This window comes from Kogia breviceps, chromosome 4, assembly GCF_026419965.1.
Source record: "Kogia breviceps isolate mKogBre1 chromosome 4, mKogBre1 haplotype 1, whole genome shotgun sequence".
Lineage (NCBI taxonomy): Eukaryota > Metazoa > Chordata > Mammalia > Artiodactyla > Physeteridae > Kogia > Kogia breviceps.
The window spans coordinates 29,991,951-30,014,651 of record NC_081313.1 but is presented as its reverse complement, the minus strand read 5'-3'; the positions used below and the strand labels follow the sequence as shown (position 1 = coordinate 30,014,651).

Sequence of the window (22,701 nt, the reverse complement as noted above, 5' to 3'; positions counted from 1 at the left end):
GACACAATGTGAATTCTAAATTTAAAATATTTACTACATGGTTTATATAAGAGAAAAATAGGACAGCTCTAATACTTACACTACATTTAGTGGTAAGATATGGTTGCATAGTCATGGCATGTTTAACCATGAGCTGGGGTCTTATTTTGCTGAATAAGAACAAAGTGGTTATGCAAGCTACCAATCGTCCAGAATTCACACCTTTATTGTCAGAGTCTGGAAAAACAAACAGAGAAATAAGACACTAAAATATGACAAGGCAATGGAAATTATACAGAATATTATTTAAATTACTCAATACTATCCCCTGAATAGATTCAGTACATGCCTGAATACAACAGATTAGCATTTCTTATGATGCTAGACTTCCTGCATTTCATTTTTTCTTTGTTATATAATATTACATATATTAAGGATAAAGGACAAGGAGGCTGCACTAGGGAAGGCAAGTTTTACACTGAGGGGAGTAGGACTGAAGTTAAAAAGTAGAATGAAAGTTGGGAAATTTAGAGATGGAATTTTCAGAATAAACATGGTGTTGATTATATCTAAAACTGGATGGAAATGAGTATGGGAAAGAAAATTAGCAAAGGAGGACAAAGACAATTTAGCTGAGGTGATACTGTGTTTAAGGGTACTGGGAAAAAAAAGAGATGCTGCTGTGGTAGCGAAGAATGTTAGAAGACAGAAATGATAAGAAGGTGGACCAGTGCTATATTAGAAAAGTAAACAAAATGCTGTTCAGGTGAGAGGAAAATGTTGCTAGTTAGGAGATAAAATGTTTCTTGGTTCTCAGGAGTTTTTAGAGGAGATTAGAAACTTTTTAACATTAAGTGACAACAGTATCACCCTTAAAATCTAGGATAGGGAAAAGTAAGGGAAACAACAAAATATACAAAGAAAAAGAGATAAACATGGAAAATGAAAAAAAAAATAAAGAAAAAAAACTGCAATAAAAATATAAAGAATATCAACAATTTTACCATAAATGATACCTCTGTATAGAGGCAACTGGCCCCCAATTCTGAAAACTGACTTAGGCTGACTATGTTCCTCATTAACATACGTTAGGGGATGGGAAATAATGTTAGTCTTGTGTGCTTTTAAGCAATAGATATCAATTATGACTTTTATAGTTTTATGTAATTATTTATATTTTCATTAACTTCAATTTTGTGACTGATAGTGTGATAAATAATATAAAATATTAAATATTTAAGGAATTTCTCAATTAAAAAAATATTAACAGCTTTCTAGGTCAAGATTAAGCACATTTTATATAATAATTATAAATGATATTAGGTATATACTACAAAACTTTTAAAAACATTTTAATAATAATTAAAACAATTTCATTTTGATAGAAAATTTTATATAATTTAAAAGATACTGAACAGTTTTTGGATGAGTGCATTTAGCTAAATACATATTAGCTCCTGGACTTACTTTAAAAATTCCTATTCATTATGACATCTAAAATTATGTGCTATTGAAAGATATGTGGAAGAGATAATTCCTATGCTTTTACTGTACTGCTCTAGATAATATTACTCAACCATAACAATATAACCTAGGATTCAACACCAAACAAAAAACAGATTTCATTTAAAAATGAAGTAGTTTATTAGGCTAAGCAGAGCTAGAGGCAAAAATGAGAAATGTGCCCAAAGTATTTTAAAGTATCTTATAAAATCAACTTAACGACCAATATATAAAATGTCTTACCAGCTAGAGATTCCTCATATTTAAGAATGTGCTCAACTAGGTTATCAACAAGTTGAGTACAAGCTTTCTTCACAGGTTTATATGAGGAATCCTCTTCAGACTTCAACAACTATATATGTATATATATAAAAAAAAAAAAATCCCAGTATAATTATTCATTAGACAATAATAATATAAACGCATTAAATGTGTCCATAAGTAATAAGCTTTTCAATTGGTTATTAACAATTTAATACTGAAAATGCAAATTAATAAACAAAAATATGTAACAAATATTTTTAAAATATCTTATAAACCAATAATTTATAGATACTTTCAAACAATTTTAGTATGAAGTTATTTAAATTGCTATGTGTAGGACCTAAGGTAGAATATGAGAGAAATGAGAACGGTGACCTTCCCTTAAGAATACCACTCAATGTTAGTTGAATGATTTTAAAGAATGAGAATTCCATTCCTTATTATTTCAAGTTCTTTGATGTCTCAAAAAAGTATATTATGGGTTAATTACATTTTAAAAATAATTGTAACTACATCTGAATTGCACCTTATAATTCGCAATTATAAAACACAAGGCTGGATTTCTTTCCTGCGTTATCTTTTACCAAGTTATTAATAAACAATGTTAGAAAAGTGTTACAAATAACGGTATGAGGAAAAGAGATCAGTCTAACTATAGCCAAAAAATAAAACCAATCCAATCTTTCATAATAATCAGAGGTCAATGGTAAGGTCATCTAAGGTATATCTGTTTTATTAATAAAGAATAGCTAATACAATTCTGGGGCTATTAAAGAAATTGAAATGTTTAATTTCTGTCAAGAGTTCCAGTGCTGTCCAATGTAACTTTCTACAATGATGGGTACGTTCTATATCTGTGCTGCCCATTATTGCTGCTACAAGCCACATGCAGGTACAAAACACTTGCAGTGTGGATAGTATAACTGAGGAATTAAAAGTAAATAAAAATTCAAGTTAATTTAAATGAAAAAACATGTGTGGCTAGTATGGGGCAGCACAAGTTTAAACTTTCACTACAATATGCGTGGATGATTTAAACTGACAGCAATCAGAATAACATATCACACACATTTCCCCTGCTCCCTCCAATTTAAAGAAATAAAGCAAGAGAACTTCAATTTACCCAGTTACAACTCTGAACAGCAAATTCTCCTTGTCTTGCTCTATAACTCAACCTTAAGCAGCTATTAAAATTATATGCTAGTCTGGTCTTTTTCAGGCAGGAGTAGAAAACAATCTCCTCGCCTGTTTTTTCTTTCTGCTCTCCAAGACATCAAGTATACATAAAAGTATTAATCATAAATTTCAGTTCATGACATTGCCAATACTGGTATGTGCCCTTTTAATTTATTTACTTATAAATATAATGATGCACTATGAACCTAATTCAAGAATATTTCCAATAACTTATATTTCCCAGTGTGCTGCTACCTTTATCCCATCTTCCTGTTTAACTTTCAAGGTACCACTTATCAGGAATTTTACCATTTCTTTGCTTAAAAAAAAATTGTCTAAGCTAAATACTGTTTATAGTTTTGCTGGATTTTCAACTTTCTGAAAGGTATCATACTGGGATGTGCCTTTTTCACTCAACATGCCACTAACTGTAATCCAGGTTGTTGCATGAAACTATTCATTTTCACTGCTATACGACAGGCCGTTGTATGTCTATACTGCAATTCATTTATCCATTCTTCTGAAGACAGGCTAATTAAAATTTTAGTGGCATAATGAACATTCTTGTCTCCTGGTGCACATATGCAAGATTCTCTTGGGTATATACCTTGGCGTGGAACTACTGGGTCACAGGATATATGAAATGTTCAACTTTATGAAATAATACTAAATTTAAAAACTTTTGTTGTAATATTTTCTCAGCCCCAGTGTTAAAGAGATGCTATTTAATCCATCTTTTCCTCCGTCATTTGTTATCACCTAACTTCAACTTTTGCCAGTCAAATGGGTGTAAAACGTGGTCTTGATTTGTATTTCCTATATTACTTATGAGGCTGAATACCTTATAGGCCATGTGTGCTATCTCCTCTATGAACTGCCTATTCATGACTTTCTCCTGTTTTCCTACCAGGACTCCTGCCTTATACTGGTTTGCAGGACAGGAGTTCTTTACATATTTTTAACAATGATCTTTTGTTAGTTATATGTGTATCAAATATCTTTCCCAGTTTGTGACTTGTGTTTTCTTGATTCATAAATGTTCCTCATTTTAAGGCAGTGAAATTTATCAATCTTTCCAGGTTAATGGCTTTTGTGACTTAAGAAATTCTTCCCTAAGAAAGGTCAAAAATATATTCACACATATACTTTCTTCTGTAAGTTTTAAAGATTTCCTTTAATCTATATGGAATTGACTGCTGAGCTGAAGAATTAAAAAAAAAAAATCCTTATGGATAGCCACTTGGCCCAGTCTCATTTATTGAAAAATCCATGCTACCTTAATTACTGTATCTCTAAAAATAAGTCCTGATATTTGTTAAGGCACATCAGTGTCCCTGCATTTTCAGAAGTGACAATTATTTTCAGCTCTTTACTTTTCCATATATATTTTTAATCACTTTGACATGTTTGATGAATACTTTTTGTTCTTGATTTTGATAAGATCTTTTAATATCTTTCCATTTTGCATGATTTTCATTTTAGGCTTTATAGTTTATTCTGTCAGATTTTATTCCTAGTTTACTAGAAGTTATCATTCAAATTTTATCAATGATTTCTCCTGTATCCTGACATGATTATTTTTTGTTTAATGTTAAATCATACACACGTGTGATGTTAAACCAGCCCCATGATATGCACGCATAGATATATGTATATATGTGTGCATATGTAAACATATACACATCTCTATCCATCTTTTTGATGCATTTCAAAGTAAGCTGTAGACATCAGTGTATTTCCTCTTTTTTCCTTTTGAGATAAAATTTACATGAAATATGTACAGATCTTCAGTGTATACTTGCCCGGTTTTGTTAAGTGTATTCACCTATATAAGTCAAACTCCCTATCAAGATAAAGGACAGTCTTTCTTCATCTTTAACTTATATCAGAATCATCTGAAGACTTTGTTTAGGTGGGCCCCTACTTCAGAGTTATGGATTAATTAAATCTGGGGTAAAGCCTTAGAATTTCACTTCTAACAAGTCACAGGTAATCTTGATAACTTTTAGAACCACTGATATAGATTATTACCATCACCTCTGAAAGTACCCTCATTTTCCTTTCCAGTCAATCCCTGGCCCCCTGCAACCACTCTTCTGATTTTTTTCCAATATAGATTAGTTTAGCCTCTCCTAGAGCTTCATATAAGTGGAATCATAATATGTACTCTTCTGTGTAAGGCTTCTTTCATTCTGCATGTTTTTATTATTTACCTATGTCGCTATATGTATCAATAGCTTGTTCCTTTATGATATGGTGTACTATTAAGTTGTATGGATACATCAGGGTTTTTTTTAACCCATTCACTGGCTGATGGAGACAGAGAAGAGACAGTATTTGACTGTAAGCTCAGGCAGGAGAAATCAAGCTGCACCTTCAACACTTTGCTTAGAAATCTCCTCAGCTAAACATTCAATTTCATCACTTGAAGGTCTACCTTTCACAAAACACTAGAACAGAAACACAATTTAGCCAAGTTCTTTGTCACGTTATAACAAAGACTCACTTTTCTCTGTTGACTGATAGCATGTTCCTCATTTGCATGAGACCTCATCAGAATGGCTTTTAACCATCCATATTTCTACCAACATTCTGTACATGATTATATATATGCTTTAGAGAGAAGGAAGCTTTCCCTATAGCTCTTCTCTTTTCTTTCTGAGCCCTCATCAGAATTGCCTTTAAATGTCTTCACAGCAGTATCAGTTTTTTTCTAGTACGCACCTCAAAAATCTTCTGGTGTCTATCAACTACCCAAATCCGAAGTCACTTCCACATTTTTAGGTATTTATTTCAGCAGCACCCCACTTATTGATACCAATTTCTTAGTATGGGCTGCTTTAACAAATACCATAGACTATGTGGATTAAACAATAGAATTTATTTCTCAAAGTTCTGAAGGTTGGGAAGTGCAAGATCAACGTATGGTTGGTTTCTGGTGAAGATTCTCTTCCTAGCCTGCAGATGGCTGTCTTCTTGTTGTATCCTCACACAGCAGAGAGCAGAGAGGTAATTTCTCTCATGTCTCTTCTTAGAAGGACACTAATCTGATTCATGAGGGCCCCACCCTCATGATCTAATTATCCTCCAAAGGCCCCATCTCCTAATACCATCACACCAGGGATTAAGTTTCAACATTATGTATTTTGGAGAGACACAAACATTCAATCCACAGAATTCTTTGAAGAATCCTCTTTTTTTCCGGTACGCGGGCCCTCTCACTGTTGTGGCCTCTCCCGTCGCGGAGCCCAGGCTCCGGACGCGCAGGCTCAGAGGCCATGGCTCACGGGCCCAGCCGCTCTGCGGCAGGTGGGATCCTCCCGGACCGGGGCACAAACCCGCGTCCCCTGCATCGGCAGGCGGACTCTCAACCACTGCGCCACCAGGGAAGACCTGAAGAATCCTCTTGAGGAAAGAGTTCCATGTACTACTGAAAATTTATACTGTTTATCCTTTCTCCAACGTTCCCCAGAGGAACCTATAGTCTTTTACCAGGTTAACTGTGCATTGGGGAAAAAAAATTATTAGACCTTTTAGGGATTACCAGACACTGGCTCTGAACTAATTCCAGGAGACCCAAAACATCATTGTGGCCCACCAATCAGAGTAGGAGCTTATGGAGGTCAGATGATCAATGAAGGTATAGCTCAGGTCTGTTTCACAGTGAGTCCAGTAGGTCCCCAAACCCATCCTCTGGTTATTTCACCAGTTCCAGAATGCAAAATTAGAATAGATATATTAACAGGCTGACAGAATTCCCACATTGGTTCTTTGATCAATGGAGTGAGGGCTATTGTGGTGGGAAAGGCCAACTGGAAGCCACTAGGACTGCTTCTACCTAGGAAAATAGTAAATCAAAAACAATAGTGTATCACTGGAGGGACTGCTGAGATTAGTGCTACCACCAAAGACTTGAAGGATGCAGGGGTTGTGATTCCAACCACATCCTTATTCAACTTGCCTATTTGGCCTGTGCAGAAGACAGATGGATCCTAGAGAATGACAGTGAATCAGCATAAGCTTAACCAGGTCGGGACTCCATTGCAGCTGCTGCACCAGATGACGTATCAGTGCTTGAGCAAATTAACACATCCCCTGGGATCTGGTGTACAGCTACTGATCTGGCAGATGCCTTTTTCTCATCCCTGTCAAAGGCCCACCAGAAGCAGTTTACTTTTAGCTGGCAAGGCCGGCAATACACCGCACTGCCCTGTCTCAGGAGTATATTAACTCTCTAGCCATACATTATAATTTAGTTTGCATGTTCTTGATTATCTTTCCCTTCAACAAGATATCACACTGACCCATTACATTGATGACATTATGTTGATTGTGTGTAGTAAGCAAAAAGTAGCAACTACACTAGACTTATTGGTAAGATGTGCGTGTCAAAGTGTGGGAAATAAATCCAACAAAAATTTAGAGGTCTTTTACTTCAAGAAATTCCTGGGGGCTTAGTGGCGTGGGGTATGTTGAGATATTCACTGTAAAGTAAAGAATAAGATGTTGCATCTGGTCCCTCCTATAACCAAAAAAAAGACTCAACACCTAGTGGGTTTCTTTGAATTTTGGAGGCAACAAATTCCTCATTTGGGTATATTATTCTGGCCCATTTACTGAGTGACCTAAGAAGCTGCTAGTGTTGAGTGGGGCCCAGAACAAAAGAAAAGGCTCTGGAATAGTTCCAGGCTGCTGTGCAAGTTGCTTTGACACTTGGGCAATACGATCTAGCAGATCCAGTGGTGCTTGAAGTGTTAACAGAAGACAGGGATGCTGTCTGGAGTCTTTGGCAAGCCCCCGTAGGTGAACTGCAGTATAGGCCCTTAGGATTTTGGAGCAAAGCCTTGCCATCCTCCATAGAAATAGCTCTTGGCGTGCTACTGGGCCTCAGTAGACACTGAATGCCTAGCCATGGGCCACCAAATTATCATGCATTCCGAGCTGTCATGAACTGGGTATTTTCTGACTCATCAAGCCATAAAGTTGGGTGTGAAAAGCAGTACTCTATCATCAAATGTAACTGGTATATACATGATTAGGTCAGAGCAGGCTGAAGGGCACTTGAAAAAATGGCCTAAATGCCTGTGGTTCCCACTCCTGCTACACTACCTTCTCTCTCCCAGCTTGCACCTATGGCCTCAGCTGACCATGAGGAATACCCTAGGGTCAGTTAACAGAGGAAGAGAAGACTTGGGCCTGGTTTATAGATGGGTCTGCACAATATGCAGGTACCACCCCAAAGTGGACAGTTGTAGCAATACAACTCCTTTCTGGGACATCCCTGAAGGACAGTGGTGAAGAGAAATTTTCCCACTGGGCAGAACTTGAAGCTGTGCATCTGGTTGTTCACTTTGCTTGGAAGGAGAAATGACGAGATGTGTGATTATATACTGATTCATGGGTCATGGCCAATGGTTTGGCTGGATGGTCAGGGACTTGGAAGGAACATGATTGAAAAGTTGGTGATAAGGAAATCTGGGGAAGAGGCATGTGGAGACATATCTGAATGGGCAAAATCCATGAAAATATTTATATCCCGCATGAATGTTCACCAAAGGGTGACCTCAGAAGAAGCGGATTTTAAAAATCAAGTGGATAGGATGATGTGTTCCGCAGATACCTTCTCTGAGGATATCAGCCTCTTTCCCCAGCCACTCCTGTCATCACCCAATGGGCTCATGAACAAACTATCCATGGTGGCAGAGATGGAGGCCATGTATAGGCTCAGCAACATGGGACTTCTACTCACCAAGGCCACACTGGCTATGGCTACCACTGCGTACCCAACCTGCCAGCAGTAGAGACCAACACTGAATCCCTCATATGGAATGATTCCCTGTGGTGATCAGCCAGCTACCTGGTGTCAGGTTGATTTCACTGGACTGCCTCTATCATGGAAGCGGCAGCATTTTGTTCTTACTGGAATAGACACTCTGGATACAGATTTGACTTTCCTGCATTCAATGCTTCTACCAAAACTATCTCCTGTGGACTTACAGAATACCTTATCTACCAAAATGGTACTCTAAACAGCATTGCTTTTGATTAAGAAACTCACTTCACAGCAAAAGAAGTGCAGCAACGAGCCCATGCTCATGTTCCCGACCATTCTGAAACAGCTGACTTGATAGAATGTGGAATGTCCCTTTAAAGATTCAGTCACAGCACCAGATAGGTGGCAATATCCTGCAGTGGCTCAGGCAAGATTCTCCAGCAGGCTGCTCTGAATCAGCACCAATACATGGTGCTGTTTAGTCCATAGCCAGGATTAGTCCAGGAATCAAGAGGTGGAAATTTGAGGGGCATCACTCACTATTACCCCTAGTGACCCATTAGCAAAATTTTTGCTTCTGTTCCAGCTACTTTATGCTCTGCTGGCTTAGAGAGAGGTTCTAGAGAGGGAATGCGTCTACCAGGAGACACAACCATAATCCCACTGAACTGAAAGTTAGTACAGTCACCCATCTACTGTGTGCTCCTCATGCTTCTGAATCAACAACAAAGAAGGGAGTTAGGGTTCTGGATGGAGTGATTGATCCTGACTATCAAGAAGAAATTGGAGTACTACTCTATAATGGAGGTACGGAAGAGTATGTCTGGAATACAAGAGATCCCTTAGGCCATCTCTTAGTATTATACCAGCTGTGATCACATTACCAGTTATAGAAATAAGGACTTTAATTGCCACGAGTATTTCCTACTTATTTTGTCAAGAGTACATTTGTGTGTGCGTGCGTGTGTGTGTGTTGTGTGTACAGAGGTGGGGGCGAGGGAAAGGGAGAGAGAGATCGAGAAGGAAAGTGAGAAAATATCTTTCTTCCCCCCCTTATTCCTTTATCACGTAACATAAAGGGTACTAACTTCATATCATAGTATTTAAATGTTGTTAATCTGACATCCCAGTACTTAAATTATGGGATATCAAGAAGAGTAAACATCACTCACGGACTTCTTCTGGGGATGGGGTTAGTGCATTTTTGGTTACATGCATGATAGATGTATCATGTTAGGTAGAATCATGACCTTGCTATTATCTGTTTGGAGGTTTAGTATGGTTTAAGGAGATGTGTATGGGTGCCAAGTTAAAGGGTAGAACTATGATGGTTAATTCTAAGTGTTAACTTGACTGGGCCAAGGGATGCCCAGTTATCTGGTTAAACATTATTACTAGACGTATTGGTAAGTAAAGGTGGTTCTAAATGAGATTAGCATTTAACTTTGTGAACTCAGCAAAGGAGACTGCCCTCTCCAATGTGGGTGGGGCTGAATAGAACAGAAGGTAAAGGAAGGGAGAATCCAACCATTCTCTGAGTACTTGAGCTGGGACATTGGTCTCCTCCCACATTTGGACTGGGATTTACACTATCAGCTTCCGTGGTTCAGGCATTAGGACACAGACTAAACTACATACTAGGGGCTTTTCTGGGTCTCCAGTTTACAGACGGCAGACTGTGGGATTTAAGAGCCTCCATAATCACATAAGCCAATTCCTTATAATAAATCTTTTCTCTGTCTTCCTTTCTCAGTATCTTGTTGGTTCTGTTTCTCTGGAGAAACATGACTAATACGTGTCCCTTCTGAGTCAATCCCTAGCCCTCTGCAATCACTCCTCTGATTTTTTCCAACACAGATTAGTTTTGCCTCTCCTCGAACTTCATATAAATGGAATCAGAGTATGTACTCCTCTGTGTAAGGCTTCCTTCATTCTGCAGTGTTTTCATTAACCTTCTACGCTGCTGTATGTATCAGCAGTCTGTTCCTTTATGATGTAGAGCACTACCAAATTGTATGGATATATCGGTTTCTCTATTCATTCACTGACTGATGGCAATAAGAGTATTTGATTGTAAACTTCAAGAAGGAGATCTTGTTTTGGACTACAAAGGCCAGGAACAGATGAAATATAGTTTATTCAAGTTTTTTCATTGTCTGCATTTTCTTGTAAACTAAAAGAAGGCTATAGTCTTAGATCATAAGAGATGACAATGAGTAGCTCTGTAAAATTAATTCTGTGTACCCACCATAGGCTATGACAGTGGTTTAAATTAATTGAACCACTTTTTAGAAATATAAAAAAGGTAAGGACTTTCATGATAGAACTTTTTCTTTCACATACTACTGAAAAAAAAAATCACAAAAAAGCTATGAATTCATTAAGTTATAAGGGATTTGAATTTCCATACATTTACAAAATGTGTATATGTAGTTAGTGGACAGAGTTTGATGCCTGTGTAAGTATGAAGCTATTTCATGTATTACTTCAAGTTTCCCTAGGAAATCATGTTCCATGAATTGGGAATCACTGATCTATACAAAGCCGACCCAACATAAAAATAATAATGAGAAATATCTGAAATTGGACAGAATGGAATGTGTGTACATGAATCCATGTGGAAACAGTAAGAGTGCTAATTACTGATTCAAGAATTTCAAACAATTCCAGCAGTCCCTTCTTTGTATCCTTCTCAGCTTCTCTTAAAATTTATGCACAGTGTTGTTACAACTGCTAAGAGTAGTTATATCTCCATCAGATGTGTTTATATAAATATTTTTTAGTTTTCTTTATTTCATTAAACTAAACTCTGCTAGTCTAATGACTGTATCAGAAAGTCACAATGTCATTTTGGTAAACTAAATTGTTGGCAGAAACTAAAGTAGGAAAGCAATGAATAGGGAGCAACAGAAAGCAATGAACTAAAAGAGGACTAGAGAGTAAAGATATAAAGAATATTAAAATACTGCTTAGAGGTTATAAATCTAGCATTCTCTTTTCTACTTCCAACTTGCTAATAACACACAGGGATATTATCTTAGATTCTTTTTATTAATACTAACTAATGATATTTCTGATAGCTATACTTAATTCTTACTTAAACATTTATTATAATTATCACATGAAACGTTGTTGTAGAGCTTTCTAGGAATGATTATGCCCCCTTTGGAATGGCTGACATAAATATAACTAAGACAGTCATAAGGCTCTATAATATAGAGCTAATTATTTGACTTAGGAGGGAAAGGATGTCAAATATATCATGTAAAATTATAAAATGGAAGATGACTGATGAAGAGAGTCCAAGATATTACAGACTGGATAACAGAGGCAAACAACATGAGGATGCTTGAAAAAGGCATCTTAAAAATTTTTTAAAAGCAACATATTACTACATACTATCAGAGGGCTAAAGTTAAAAAGAATGACAATACCAAGTACTGGTGAGGATGTGAAGCAACTGGAACATTGCTGGTGGAAATGCAAAATGGTTCAGCCATTTTGGAAAAACAGCTTGGCAGTTTCTCACTCACCGCATGACCCAACAATTACGATCACAGGAATTTACCCAAGAGAAATGAAAACACCTATCCCCACAAAAACTTGCACACAAATATTCACAGTAGGATTATTCATAATAGTCCAAACTGAAAACAACCCCAAAGTCCATAAATTTGTGAATAAATTATGATACATCCATACTATTGACACTACTCAGCAATAAAAAGGAATAAAACATTAATACACCAGCAACATTCTGCTAGTTAAAAGAAGTCAAACACAAAAGACTACATGTTGTATGATTCTACTGATATGAAATTCTAAAACAGGGACAACTGTAGTGACAAAAAGTGAATCAGTGTTTTCCAAGGACCAAGGGGAGAGGATCAACTATAAAGAGGCACAAGGAAGCTTTTAAGAGTGATATTCTTTACATCACTGTAAATAATTATTAAAGTTAATCAAAATGTACACCTAAAATTGGTGAATACTTTTGCATGTAAATTATGCCTCAATAAAATAATTTTGATTTATTGTTAAAAATATTGCTAGTTTTATTACTAAAAGTATTATTAAAAATTAAAAAGTAAACAAATAGACTTAACAGATAGTAAACTGTTGACATAATCAGAAAAAATTACTTCATGATAGACTTTTAATGGTATGTTTAGTGAGCTACAGATAAAAAGAAATGCAAAAAAAATCTTAAACTGTATCCAGTAATCTTACTGTTAATATAGTAGGGCAAAGCAAATAGGAAATTATGTCCATTTCCTTGGAAATAATAATTTTAGCTTAAAGGAAATAATAAAATCAAAGAAGCAGAATCTCAAAATCTTAAATTTGAACTTAAAATAGCAATATAAATTCTTGATTTATTTTTTTCTTTCTAAGAAATATGTATCTTTTAGATCTATCTTCTGAAAAGGCCCAAAGCTATGATAACCCGTTAGCAATGAACATCCACAGCACCCAGATTATTCCCACCAAAGGGATTCAGGGCTCTTTGGAAAAATGGCTGATTTCAGGTTTGGGACAGAAAATGTATAAGTTGAGTCTAGGGCATCTTGTAGAGGCAGAAAGTAATCAGGCTACAAAAGAGTAATGAGTTTATACCAAAAAGATACAAGATTGATTTGAAGGGACTACCACTGGGCAAAGACAGGACAATTTGAGCTTCAAAAAGAATTATGATTGCAATAAATTAAAATACAAAGATACAAAAATCTTTTAGTTCACACTGATATTGACAGGAAAACTCATTCTGAAACTTGATTAAGTAATGGAAAAGAATAAAGTATTTCACCTGCCCTTCCTGTACAAACTATATTTTACAGTAGCCAAATATTAGGACAAAATTCCTCTTTGGAGAAGAATCCTTGCTAATTAACATGGAATAAATAAAATAACTAGAAAAAAATCAGTATTTTGGAACTCTTAATGAAAATAATGAATCTAGGTAATGATCATTTAAAACCAGTCCTGAAAGACTGTATAATAGATGTACCAGGCAATCAAAATCACTGAAAATGTAACAACTAAACATTATGTGCCTCTTGATGTGAGGCAATAATATTTAGCATTGCCTGTGAAGTATTTCTGTCTATACTCCTGAATCTGAACTTCAGTATTAGTAAACCTCTAGATCTAACTTAAGAGTTTACAGAAAAAAATGGTGGACAGAGGAACAACTTAAATGACACCAGAAAGAAGAGGTCTATGAAATCCAGAATGTGGGACACTCCACAGGAAAACATGTAAGTGGCATGAAAAAAGGAGTGAAGGGTTGACTATTATAGACTAAGACTTAACAGCCATGTCAACCAAAGCAACCGCAAACCAACTATAAAAATACATTTTTGAGACAATCAGGGAAATGTGAACATCGACTAGGTATTAAATATTAGGAAATAATTTTATTAATATTTATTTTGATATAGATGATAAAGATATTCTGGTTATTTTTTTTAAAGTCATTTCTGTTAGAGATCAATACTAAAGTATTTATGGGTGAAATGATACAAAGTATGGGATTTTCTTTAAAAGTATTACAGCCAAAAGAAAAATAAATAAAAAAATAAAGAGATGGGGGAGGGATAGAGATAAATAAGATATTAGGAAACTGCTAACAATTTTTGAAACTGGATGATGGGTACTTCTATTTGAAAATTCTTAAATAAAAAGATTCATATTTCAATTTATAAACTTTTTTTTTTTTTTTTTCCGGTATGCGGGCCTCTCACTGTTGTGGCCTCTCCCATTGCGGAGCACAGGCTCCGGACGCGCAGGCTCAGTGGCCATGGCTCACGGGCCCAGCTGCTCTGCGGCATGTGGGATCTTCCCAGACCGGGGCACGAACCCGTGTCCCCTGCATCGGCAGGCGGATTCTCAACCACTGCGCCACCAGGGAAGCCCCTCAATTTATAAAATTTTTAAAGAACACTAATTGTGGTTTAATCCTGCACTACTATAGGAAATTCTACATATTTTATAACATGTCAAATAATGTAAATATATATTTAATGCAATCTATATACCTATTTATAGATCTCATGTCTATCATCTAGATTAAAGGGATAAAAAAATTATCTAGAAGGATGGGAAGACAGAATATCAATATTAGTGATTTAGAAAACTTACTTGTAGCAAGCAATTGAACAATTCATTAAACAGGGATATTAACCAAAACATTCAACCTAATATATTGAAATAAATTTTCCCTACCACAAAGTATATACTTAAAAAATAACTGAAAAACTTCTTTTAAATCATAAAGTCTACAAAAACTCACGTTTTGAAGAAGTTGCTCAAACCAGTCATAGCCAGTATCTCTGCATGCTGCAACCTAAGGGGAGAAATATGGTGAAACTATCAAAGTTAGAAATTAACTTTAAAATATACTTTTGCTATGCTGTAGCCTCAAGTATATAAATGCCCAATGTTCTAAATTAAAAAAATTATTTTTAGAGTAAACTGTTTTTTCAGTGAGCCAATAATTTACCATGTTAAAGAACTTTATTCTAAAAATATCTTAGAAAACATTCAAGAAATTAGTTTACTGTATTGAAATTTTAAAAATGGTACACATTCTGAACGGTATTATTGAATCACACACTATCAGAAAAATCTGTAAGGTCTAAAAACAATAAAAATGGAAATGTTTGCTTCTTATTTTCCTTCTAGATAGAAGATTTAAAGACATTAGTGAAACAGAGTTGATCATGTAATCCATAATATAAAATTTCTTATGTTCAAAATGAACAGTATTCTGGGTCAAGAAAAATTGTAGCTTATGTGTATAATTAAACATAATGAAACTAATCTTAACTCATGTTTTCTGAAAAAGGTAGAAATTACTATCTCATTTCAGGTTGCCATTGTTATCTTTTTATCTACTTCTCCTTTCCCTTTCAGTTTTTAATCACTTGAAGAATCTGGAGAATTTTAATATCAGCGCTTAACTCAGTGGATGCCAAAAAGTGGGGCTAGGTGAAAACAACACTCTTATTTTACTTGCATCCCTTGAGTACATCCAGAAATATAAAGGAAGTGATGGAGTAGAGAATAACCAAATATCTTGTCATTGTCTCTCCCTTTGTAAGACAAGGCAGACCTCAATGAGGTTTGCATCCACAGGGACCACCCTTGTGCCAGTCCTTCTTACCACATCAGTGATATTTAAAATTTTCCTTGTCATTGCTTCTTTATCATTGTGTGGAGTTGGAGTAAACCAGAGTTTTTGGAATGTTTCATTTACTAATTTCTAGAAGAAAGAAAAATTTCAAACTAAGTAACTACAACGAATGTGGCAAAATTCTTAACCCCCAATTCTCATTAAAGCCCAAAACAGAAATATTTTTTTTAAAAAAAACCTATAAATAACTAAACAAAACACAAATTACCAGAAACTATTGGGATGATGTCCTCAGGTTTTTTTTTAATCAGCAATTAACTTACAAAAATTATAATCTTTTTCAACTTGGCAATGATTTTAAATGGGTAATACGATGCCTAGTATAGAACTTCTGGAGAGTACACATTCAAATGCTTTTAATCAAACTAAAAACACATTTTTTCTACTTTTGGGGGACAAGTTGTTAAAAAACAAAAGAAAAAAACCCCGAAAAGAAATATAGGGACAATCACATATATGTAAATTCACTAATGAACTCAGGATTAAACTTTCAACAAAGTATTTACTAATTTAGAAAACCAAGCACATACCATTTGAAAATCAAAATAAATTTAATTTGATAATAAATTTCCTATATACAATGCAATCTCTACAATGACATTAAATGTTATAATTGCTAAATTGGTTGGATAAGATCAGATTTTATTAATTAATGCAAGATCTAGAAATAAAAATATCTAAGTATGTCTTCTTCTTGAATTTACAATCTAAAATGATGATTCACTTGTAAAGTTTATATATATGTAAATTAAAGAAATTTATATAAAATAAACATTTAAATTATTTAAAACATTAATTAAAAAATGAATTTTAAAGTAGTCAACGTTTTAATCTCACCTTAATGCCCTCTTCATCATTCACTCTGCGAATCATTTTTACACACATTTCTGTAATTTTTGGAAATGTTGGTTGTTCAATACAGATGTCTCTTAGAATCTTTATTACCCTTTTTCTGACACTGATACCAGTATCCTAGGAATAGAAAGGTATTTTAAAGTCAGAAAAATTGAGATGCTTAGGTGTGTGAAATTTGATGAAATGAAATCAGAAAATACCAACAAGCAGTATATATACTTATTAACATGATAAACATGGTCTACATATTTCCTTTTTATATGCTCTTTTATTAATGTTACTATAAATTTAAGTTATTTTATTATGTTGCCTTTGCTTTCAAAATATAATATCTAATACATGGAAAAATATAAAATAGCACTGAACACAAGACTAGAGTACAAGCTTGCCAAAATTAAATGGGATAACAAACATGAAACTTTTAGGACAGTGTCTGGCGCTTCAACAGCATATGAAGTATATTTAACAAAAATGTTTAACCTCTTTCAAACCATTGTCACTATATTATGACTTATAGTAAGTATAAGAAACAAAGGAACAGATTAAATGAAACAAAACCATGAGGAAATAACAATACTGGCTTGGCCATTTTATTTATTTATTTATTTATTTATGATATTTTCCTTTTTTAAAAAGATTTTTTGATGTGGAGCATTTTTAAATTCCTTATTGAATTTGTTACAATATTGTTTCTGTTTTATCTTTGGTTTTATGGCCCCTAGGCATGTGGGATCTTAGCTCCCTGATCAGGGATGGAACTTGCACCCCTGCATTGGAAGGCAAAGTCTTAACCACTGGACTGCCAGGGAAGTCTCTGGCTTGGCCTTTTTAAATTAGTCAATGTCATGGTGGATGTGTGTGAATAAGAGCTAGAGAATACTCTAAATAAAATAGAGATGAGGGACTTCCCTGGTGGTGCACTGGTTAAGAATCCGCTTGCCAAAGCAAGGGACACAGTTTCAAGCCCTGGTCCAGTAAGATCCCACATGCTGCGGAGCAACTAAGCCCATGTGCCACAACTACTGAGCCTGTGCTCTAGATCCCACGAGCCACAACTACTGAGCCCGCGTGCCGCAACTACTGAAGCCTGTGTGCCTAGAGCTCATGCTCTGCAACGAGAGAAGCCACTGCAATGAGAAGCCTGCGCACCGCAACGAAAAGTAGCCCCCGCTTGCCACAACTAGAGAAAGCCTGTGCGTAGCAACGAAGACCCAATGCAGCCAAAAGTAAATAAATAAATTTATATATATAAAAAAATAGAGTTGAAATATTGTGGTGGATACTTGGGTGTTCATTGTACTATTTTTCTTTAACTTTACAAATTTTCATAATTAAAGCATTTTTAAAATAAATAAAAAGCATTGAACACTTATTGTGTACAATTATTTCCGTTATGCAATTTAGCAATTGTGAAAATATTTTAGGATACATTACTAAGGTAGACAGTGTCAGAGTTCATTATATCTGAAAATCCTGAGGAGTTTGTCCTTCACTCTTGAAAAGAGTGAGGCACTAAAATGGAAAAAATTCTTCCACTCTTTCCTTAAAATTCTTTGTTTCCATCCAGATTTTATGCTAGTTGAAGATGAAATTATCTGTAACTCTCAGTCCCATTGTATTCTAATACTGGGCTAAAGGTGATAAAATAAACTCTTGTCATTTCAGAAATACCTAATCCTGTACCTAACACACCTCTGTTGAGTTACAGAAGAAGTCAATATGTCTGCAGTGGGTGGTATGAAAATTCTACAGATATTTTGTAACGCCAATGTTTCCTTTTATTTTCCAGGGAAATACTTCAGGGCCAGAGAATTCAATGACATAGAAGAAAAGAATATCTTAGAATAGTGTTTCTTAAGTTTGGTCTTAAGACTCAAATGACTTTCTTGTTTAACTTGCAGGTATCTGAGCTTGTCATAATTCAGCTTTAAGGAAACATGCGAATATACATAATGACCCCAAATACTGTCAGACACCGAAGTTCTATACCTAGTTCTCACTGAAACAATTCTTCCTGTTTATATACATACATATATAATTACTCTAGATTCCTGTCCAAAATATTTAACTATGCCATGTAGCTCCTATCATTTACTCATTGTAAACTGGCATAATCAAAAGGCAAGAGTAACTGGAAAAAGGAATCCAATTTTTGCCAATGATCTGTTTTACAATATTGAGCAGCCCTCCTCTTGAAATATGTCCTTCTTTAGAAAGTTGCTATAGTTTACAGATTAGGTAATATAAATACATAGTTGATATCTACATTTCTAGCTTAAATTTTTTTTTTTTTTTTTTTGCGGTACGCGGGCCTCTCACTGTTGTGGCCTATCCTGTTGCGGAGCACAGGCTCCAGACGCACAGGCTCAGCGGCCATGGCTCACGGGCCCAGCCGTGCCGCGGCATGTGGGATCTTCCTGGACTGGGGCATGAACCCGCAGGCGGATTCTCAACCACTGCACCAGCAGGGAAGTCCTAGCTTAACATTTTTAAAAAGTGACATTAGGAAGGCAAAATTATACTCATAAATTACAATAAAAATGACATAACAAACATACCAATATTCTTTCAATCAGCATATCATAATACTGCTCAGCAAGCTGAGGTCGACAAAGGACAAATCGACCTAGTAGTTCTACTGCTGCTTCTCTGACACTAGTGGAGTTATCCATCAATCGTCCATGAACTCCTCGCTGCATATCCAGCTAAAGAAAAATAAAGAAAATATAATTTATACTAAGTAGAACTAATATGTTAATTTGAATAGAAAACTCAAATAAAAAGAATCATCTGTGCTCCTCTTTACCCTTGCTAGAATACTGGGGTCTACAGCAACAACCTCAGACAAACACTTCATGGCTTTTGTTCGAACGGCAATTGCATTTTCACCAAGAACTCGAAGGATCTGCCAAGCAAATATTGACATTTTCATCAATTTTAGAACACATAACATTTAACAAAATATAGAAAGAAAACATGCAAAAAAAATAAAATAAATATCATACTCATTTTCCTTTAATTTTTATATAAGTGAGTAAAAGATCTGTTATCTTACTGATCCAAAGCTTTAACTTAAAACATGGTAAGACATTCTATGCTTTAGGGACTTTCCTTTACCCTGGCATTCTCAATTAAACCTGTTTTTTATTGCTATGCTTCATCTGCAAGAACCTGTAGCCCCACTGAAACCTTCCTATCTGTAACTTTAATCAAGGATATTTAATATCATTTAAATAATAACTTGGAATTGAATATTTTTATTACATCAATCACTCTACCTATATACCATCACTCTACCTGTACCATACAGATACATATCCATTTATCTGTAAAACAAGAATCAATAGGTAAAAGGCATGCAGAACAAAGATGTTTTAACAAATATGGAACACAGAAACAAATGTTACTTTCATGATTTTTTAAAATATCTGTTCTCAACAATGAACAGACATCATACTCAAACACAAGTAACCAGAATTAGAAAAATCAATTTCATTGTATAAGGAATTCTGGTCCAGTTTACCTGTGTCAAATAAATATCAAAGCTCTGGGCAAACGGCCTCATAGAGGCCAAGTATCGAACAATCAAACAAGCATCATCATAGTCCACAGTATCAGAGTTCATCCTGCAACAGAAAGTCATTAAATTGTAATTTATTTAATTTTTTTGTAAAGTAGGTAAACAGATATCAAAGCGATAGCTGAAAAAGTAAAGACATTTTCTCTTTGGATCTTACTTTAATGTGCTGAACTGAGAAGGTGTGGTTTTGATAATGCTTCTAAGAAACTTTTTCCGATTTTCAGCTCGATGCATAATTTGACCTGTTGTCTCAACTTCCTTTGCATGATGTGTTCCTTCAGATGATTCTTCATCTTTTTGTGATTTCATTGCTTTTTCTGTTTCCAGAGTTGTATCACGGAACCACTGGGCTATATAGAATTTACGAGAAAACTGGAAAGAAATTTGGTGAGATTTGAGTTTGATGAAATTAGTAACAAAATTTCCAACCTACTGATAGTGTTCACAATCAGGAATACAAATATCAAGGTTTACTTTAAAAATCTTCCATCAGATAAAGACAGATTTTAAGAAAGCTAGAACATTAAGAATATCTAAATGATAGAAAACTTATTATTTTACTTTGTCCTAAGAGTTATATCAATGACGTCAAAAGATAATTTTATAAACACAACTGTATTAAGTCTTACAATACTATCAACTTCTTAACTAAGGACGGTATCACACAACGAGTCAGTAAAATTAGAGATGATGGGTCAACTAGGAAAGTTTAGAACACATGGATAAAATGCTGAAGGTAGAAGACTAGTTATTTTCAAAATTTCACCTCACTTCTTCAAAAAAAACATAGCCAATTATTATTGAAATATATTAACACTAAGGCACACCTATAATCTGTTCCTTTTAATCTGTTCCTGTTTTTTTTTCATTTTTATTGAGAAATAACTGACATACATCACTGTATAATCTGTTCCTTTCCACAAAGACTGAAAACCTGCAGTAGTTGGCTGAACAGCTTAGTTATCTCCAACCTCTTTAGATGCATATCCCATCAATTAAAAAAAAAATTTAAAAGTGCCCCAATATAGTGTATAAATTTTACATATAAACTTCTTATACTAATATTCTGGATACCTAATATATAAAAAAACAGAAGAATTAAGGATTATAGTTAAAAATAAATATACATATAAAATTCTAATATTCTTTTTATATGCTAACAGATCATCTCATGCAACACCTGGACAAATGATCTCACTTGGTCTCAAGGATAACCTATGGAAAGATTTCCAAATATTTCCCATTTTACACAATTTTAGTAAACTAAAATATCTGTACCAGAATTCCATTTAAGACAATCAATCCATAATCAGTCTTTTCTGTTTAGACTATCATGTACCCCTGTTTTAAAAATAAAGATTCCAATACAACTTTCCTCTTCACAACACTTCTCAATTTTCTTGCAGACCAAGTTTGAAAGAAACATATAAGCTCTCCAAAAAAAAGGGGAGAATAGAATCCTACCACTAGTGAAGGATCAGTCTCAGTGTTTTCATCCAAGTAATCAAGCAATGCTTTTTGCAACTGTTGGATTTCATCTTCTCCTCCTGAAACCTACAAAATAAAACAAGTAGTAACAAAAAAGATATTACTAATGTTCTTTAACAAATCATCCAGTTGCATACACAAATCTGAGGGAAAAATCTGATAAATGATAAAAATAAAAATATAAGTACAGGAAGAAACAGAAGAATACTATTTTTGAAAAACATAGATAGCTGAAGTGTACTAATAGCTGAGGTTTGCCTTTATTTTTATGAACTACATGTTAACTTTCTTTAAAGAAGATTGTAAGTAGCTGACATAATAATTATTAGAACAACATGTATGTAAATCTTCAGAGGTAGGAAGGTCCTAGCACTGGTTTTCTGTTTGGTAAGAGATAACTCCAAACTTTTAATCTAGTAAATGGAAACTAATTATTGTCTGAATGTGTCTTTGGGATATTATTTTAAAAAAACATTCTGAAAGGGAAATATTTTTATTTGCAATTAACATAAAATAGTACTTTATTTCATGTAGGATATTAAATATACAGTAGGTATATCTGAGCTGAGCATTTGATCTAGAATCAGAAAGGGACTGAGTCTTTGGTTCTGTCAAGAACAATACAGAAGCAGAAATTAACTCTGAGTTGACATTAATGTCTATAGCTTATTCTCTGGTTTACCATGTGAAATGCCAAATATATGGTTTAGAATATATCTAAGTAGAAAACAAAGATTAGAATAGAATATCCTATGTCCTTGGAGTATAGTGAAATGGACACATTCAGAAATTAGTCATAGAACTGTACACTAGTACACTGTAAAGTTCCAAAAGCTTTTTGGAAGTATGTCAAGAGTCATAAAAATATCTACCAAGGATCACTCCCCT

General features: G+C 34.7%; 1 protein-coding gene across 4 annotated transcripts in view; it reads right to left on the bottom strand.

Moving 5' to 3' along the window:
* NIPBL (NIPBL cohesin loading factor) overlaps nt 1-22,701 on the bottom strand; it is a 201,048-nt gene that overhangs the window by 28,630 nt on the left and 149,717 nt on the right. For all 4 annotated transcript variants that reach the window (XM_059060224.2, XM_059060223.2, XM_067030885.1 and 1 more), the window contains 10 exons: nt 21,790-21,879; nt 20,483-20,697; nt 20,269-20,371; nt 19,552-19,650; nt 19,304-19,450; nt 16,728-16,862; nt 15,861-15,959; nt 14,988-15,041; nt 1,726-1,834; nt 80-216 (listed from right to left, as the gene is read on the bottom strand). In XM_059060224.2, coding sequence (XP_058916207.1) covers nt 80-216; nt 1,726-1,834; nt 14,988-15,041; nt 15,861-15,959; nt 16,728-16,862; nt 19,304-19,450; nt 19,552-19,650; nt 20,269-20,371; nt 20,483-20,697; nt 21,790-21,879 — 1,188 coding nt within the window. The remainder of the gene's footprint in view (nt 1-79; nt 217-1,725; nt 1,835-14,987; nt 15,042-15,860; nt 15,960-16,727; nt 16,863-19,303; nt 19,451-19,551; nt 19,651-20,268; nt 20,372-20,482; nt 20,698-21,789; nt 21,880-22,701) is intronic.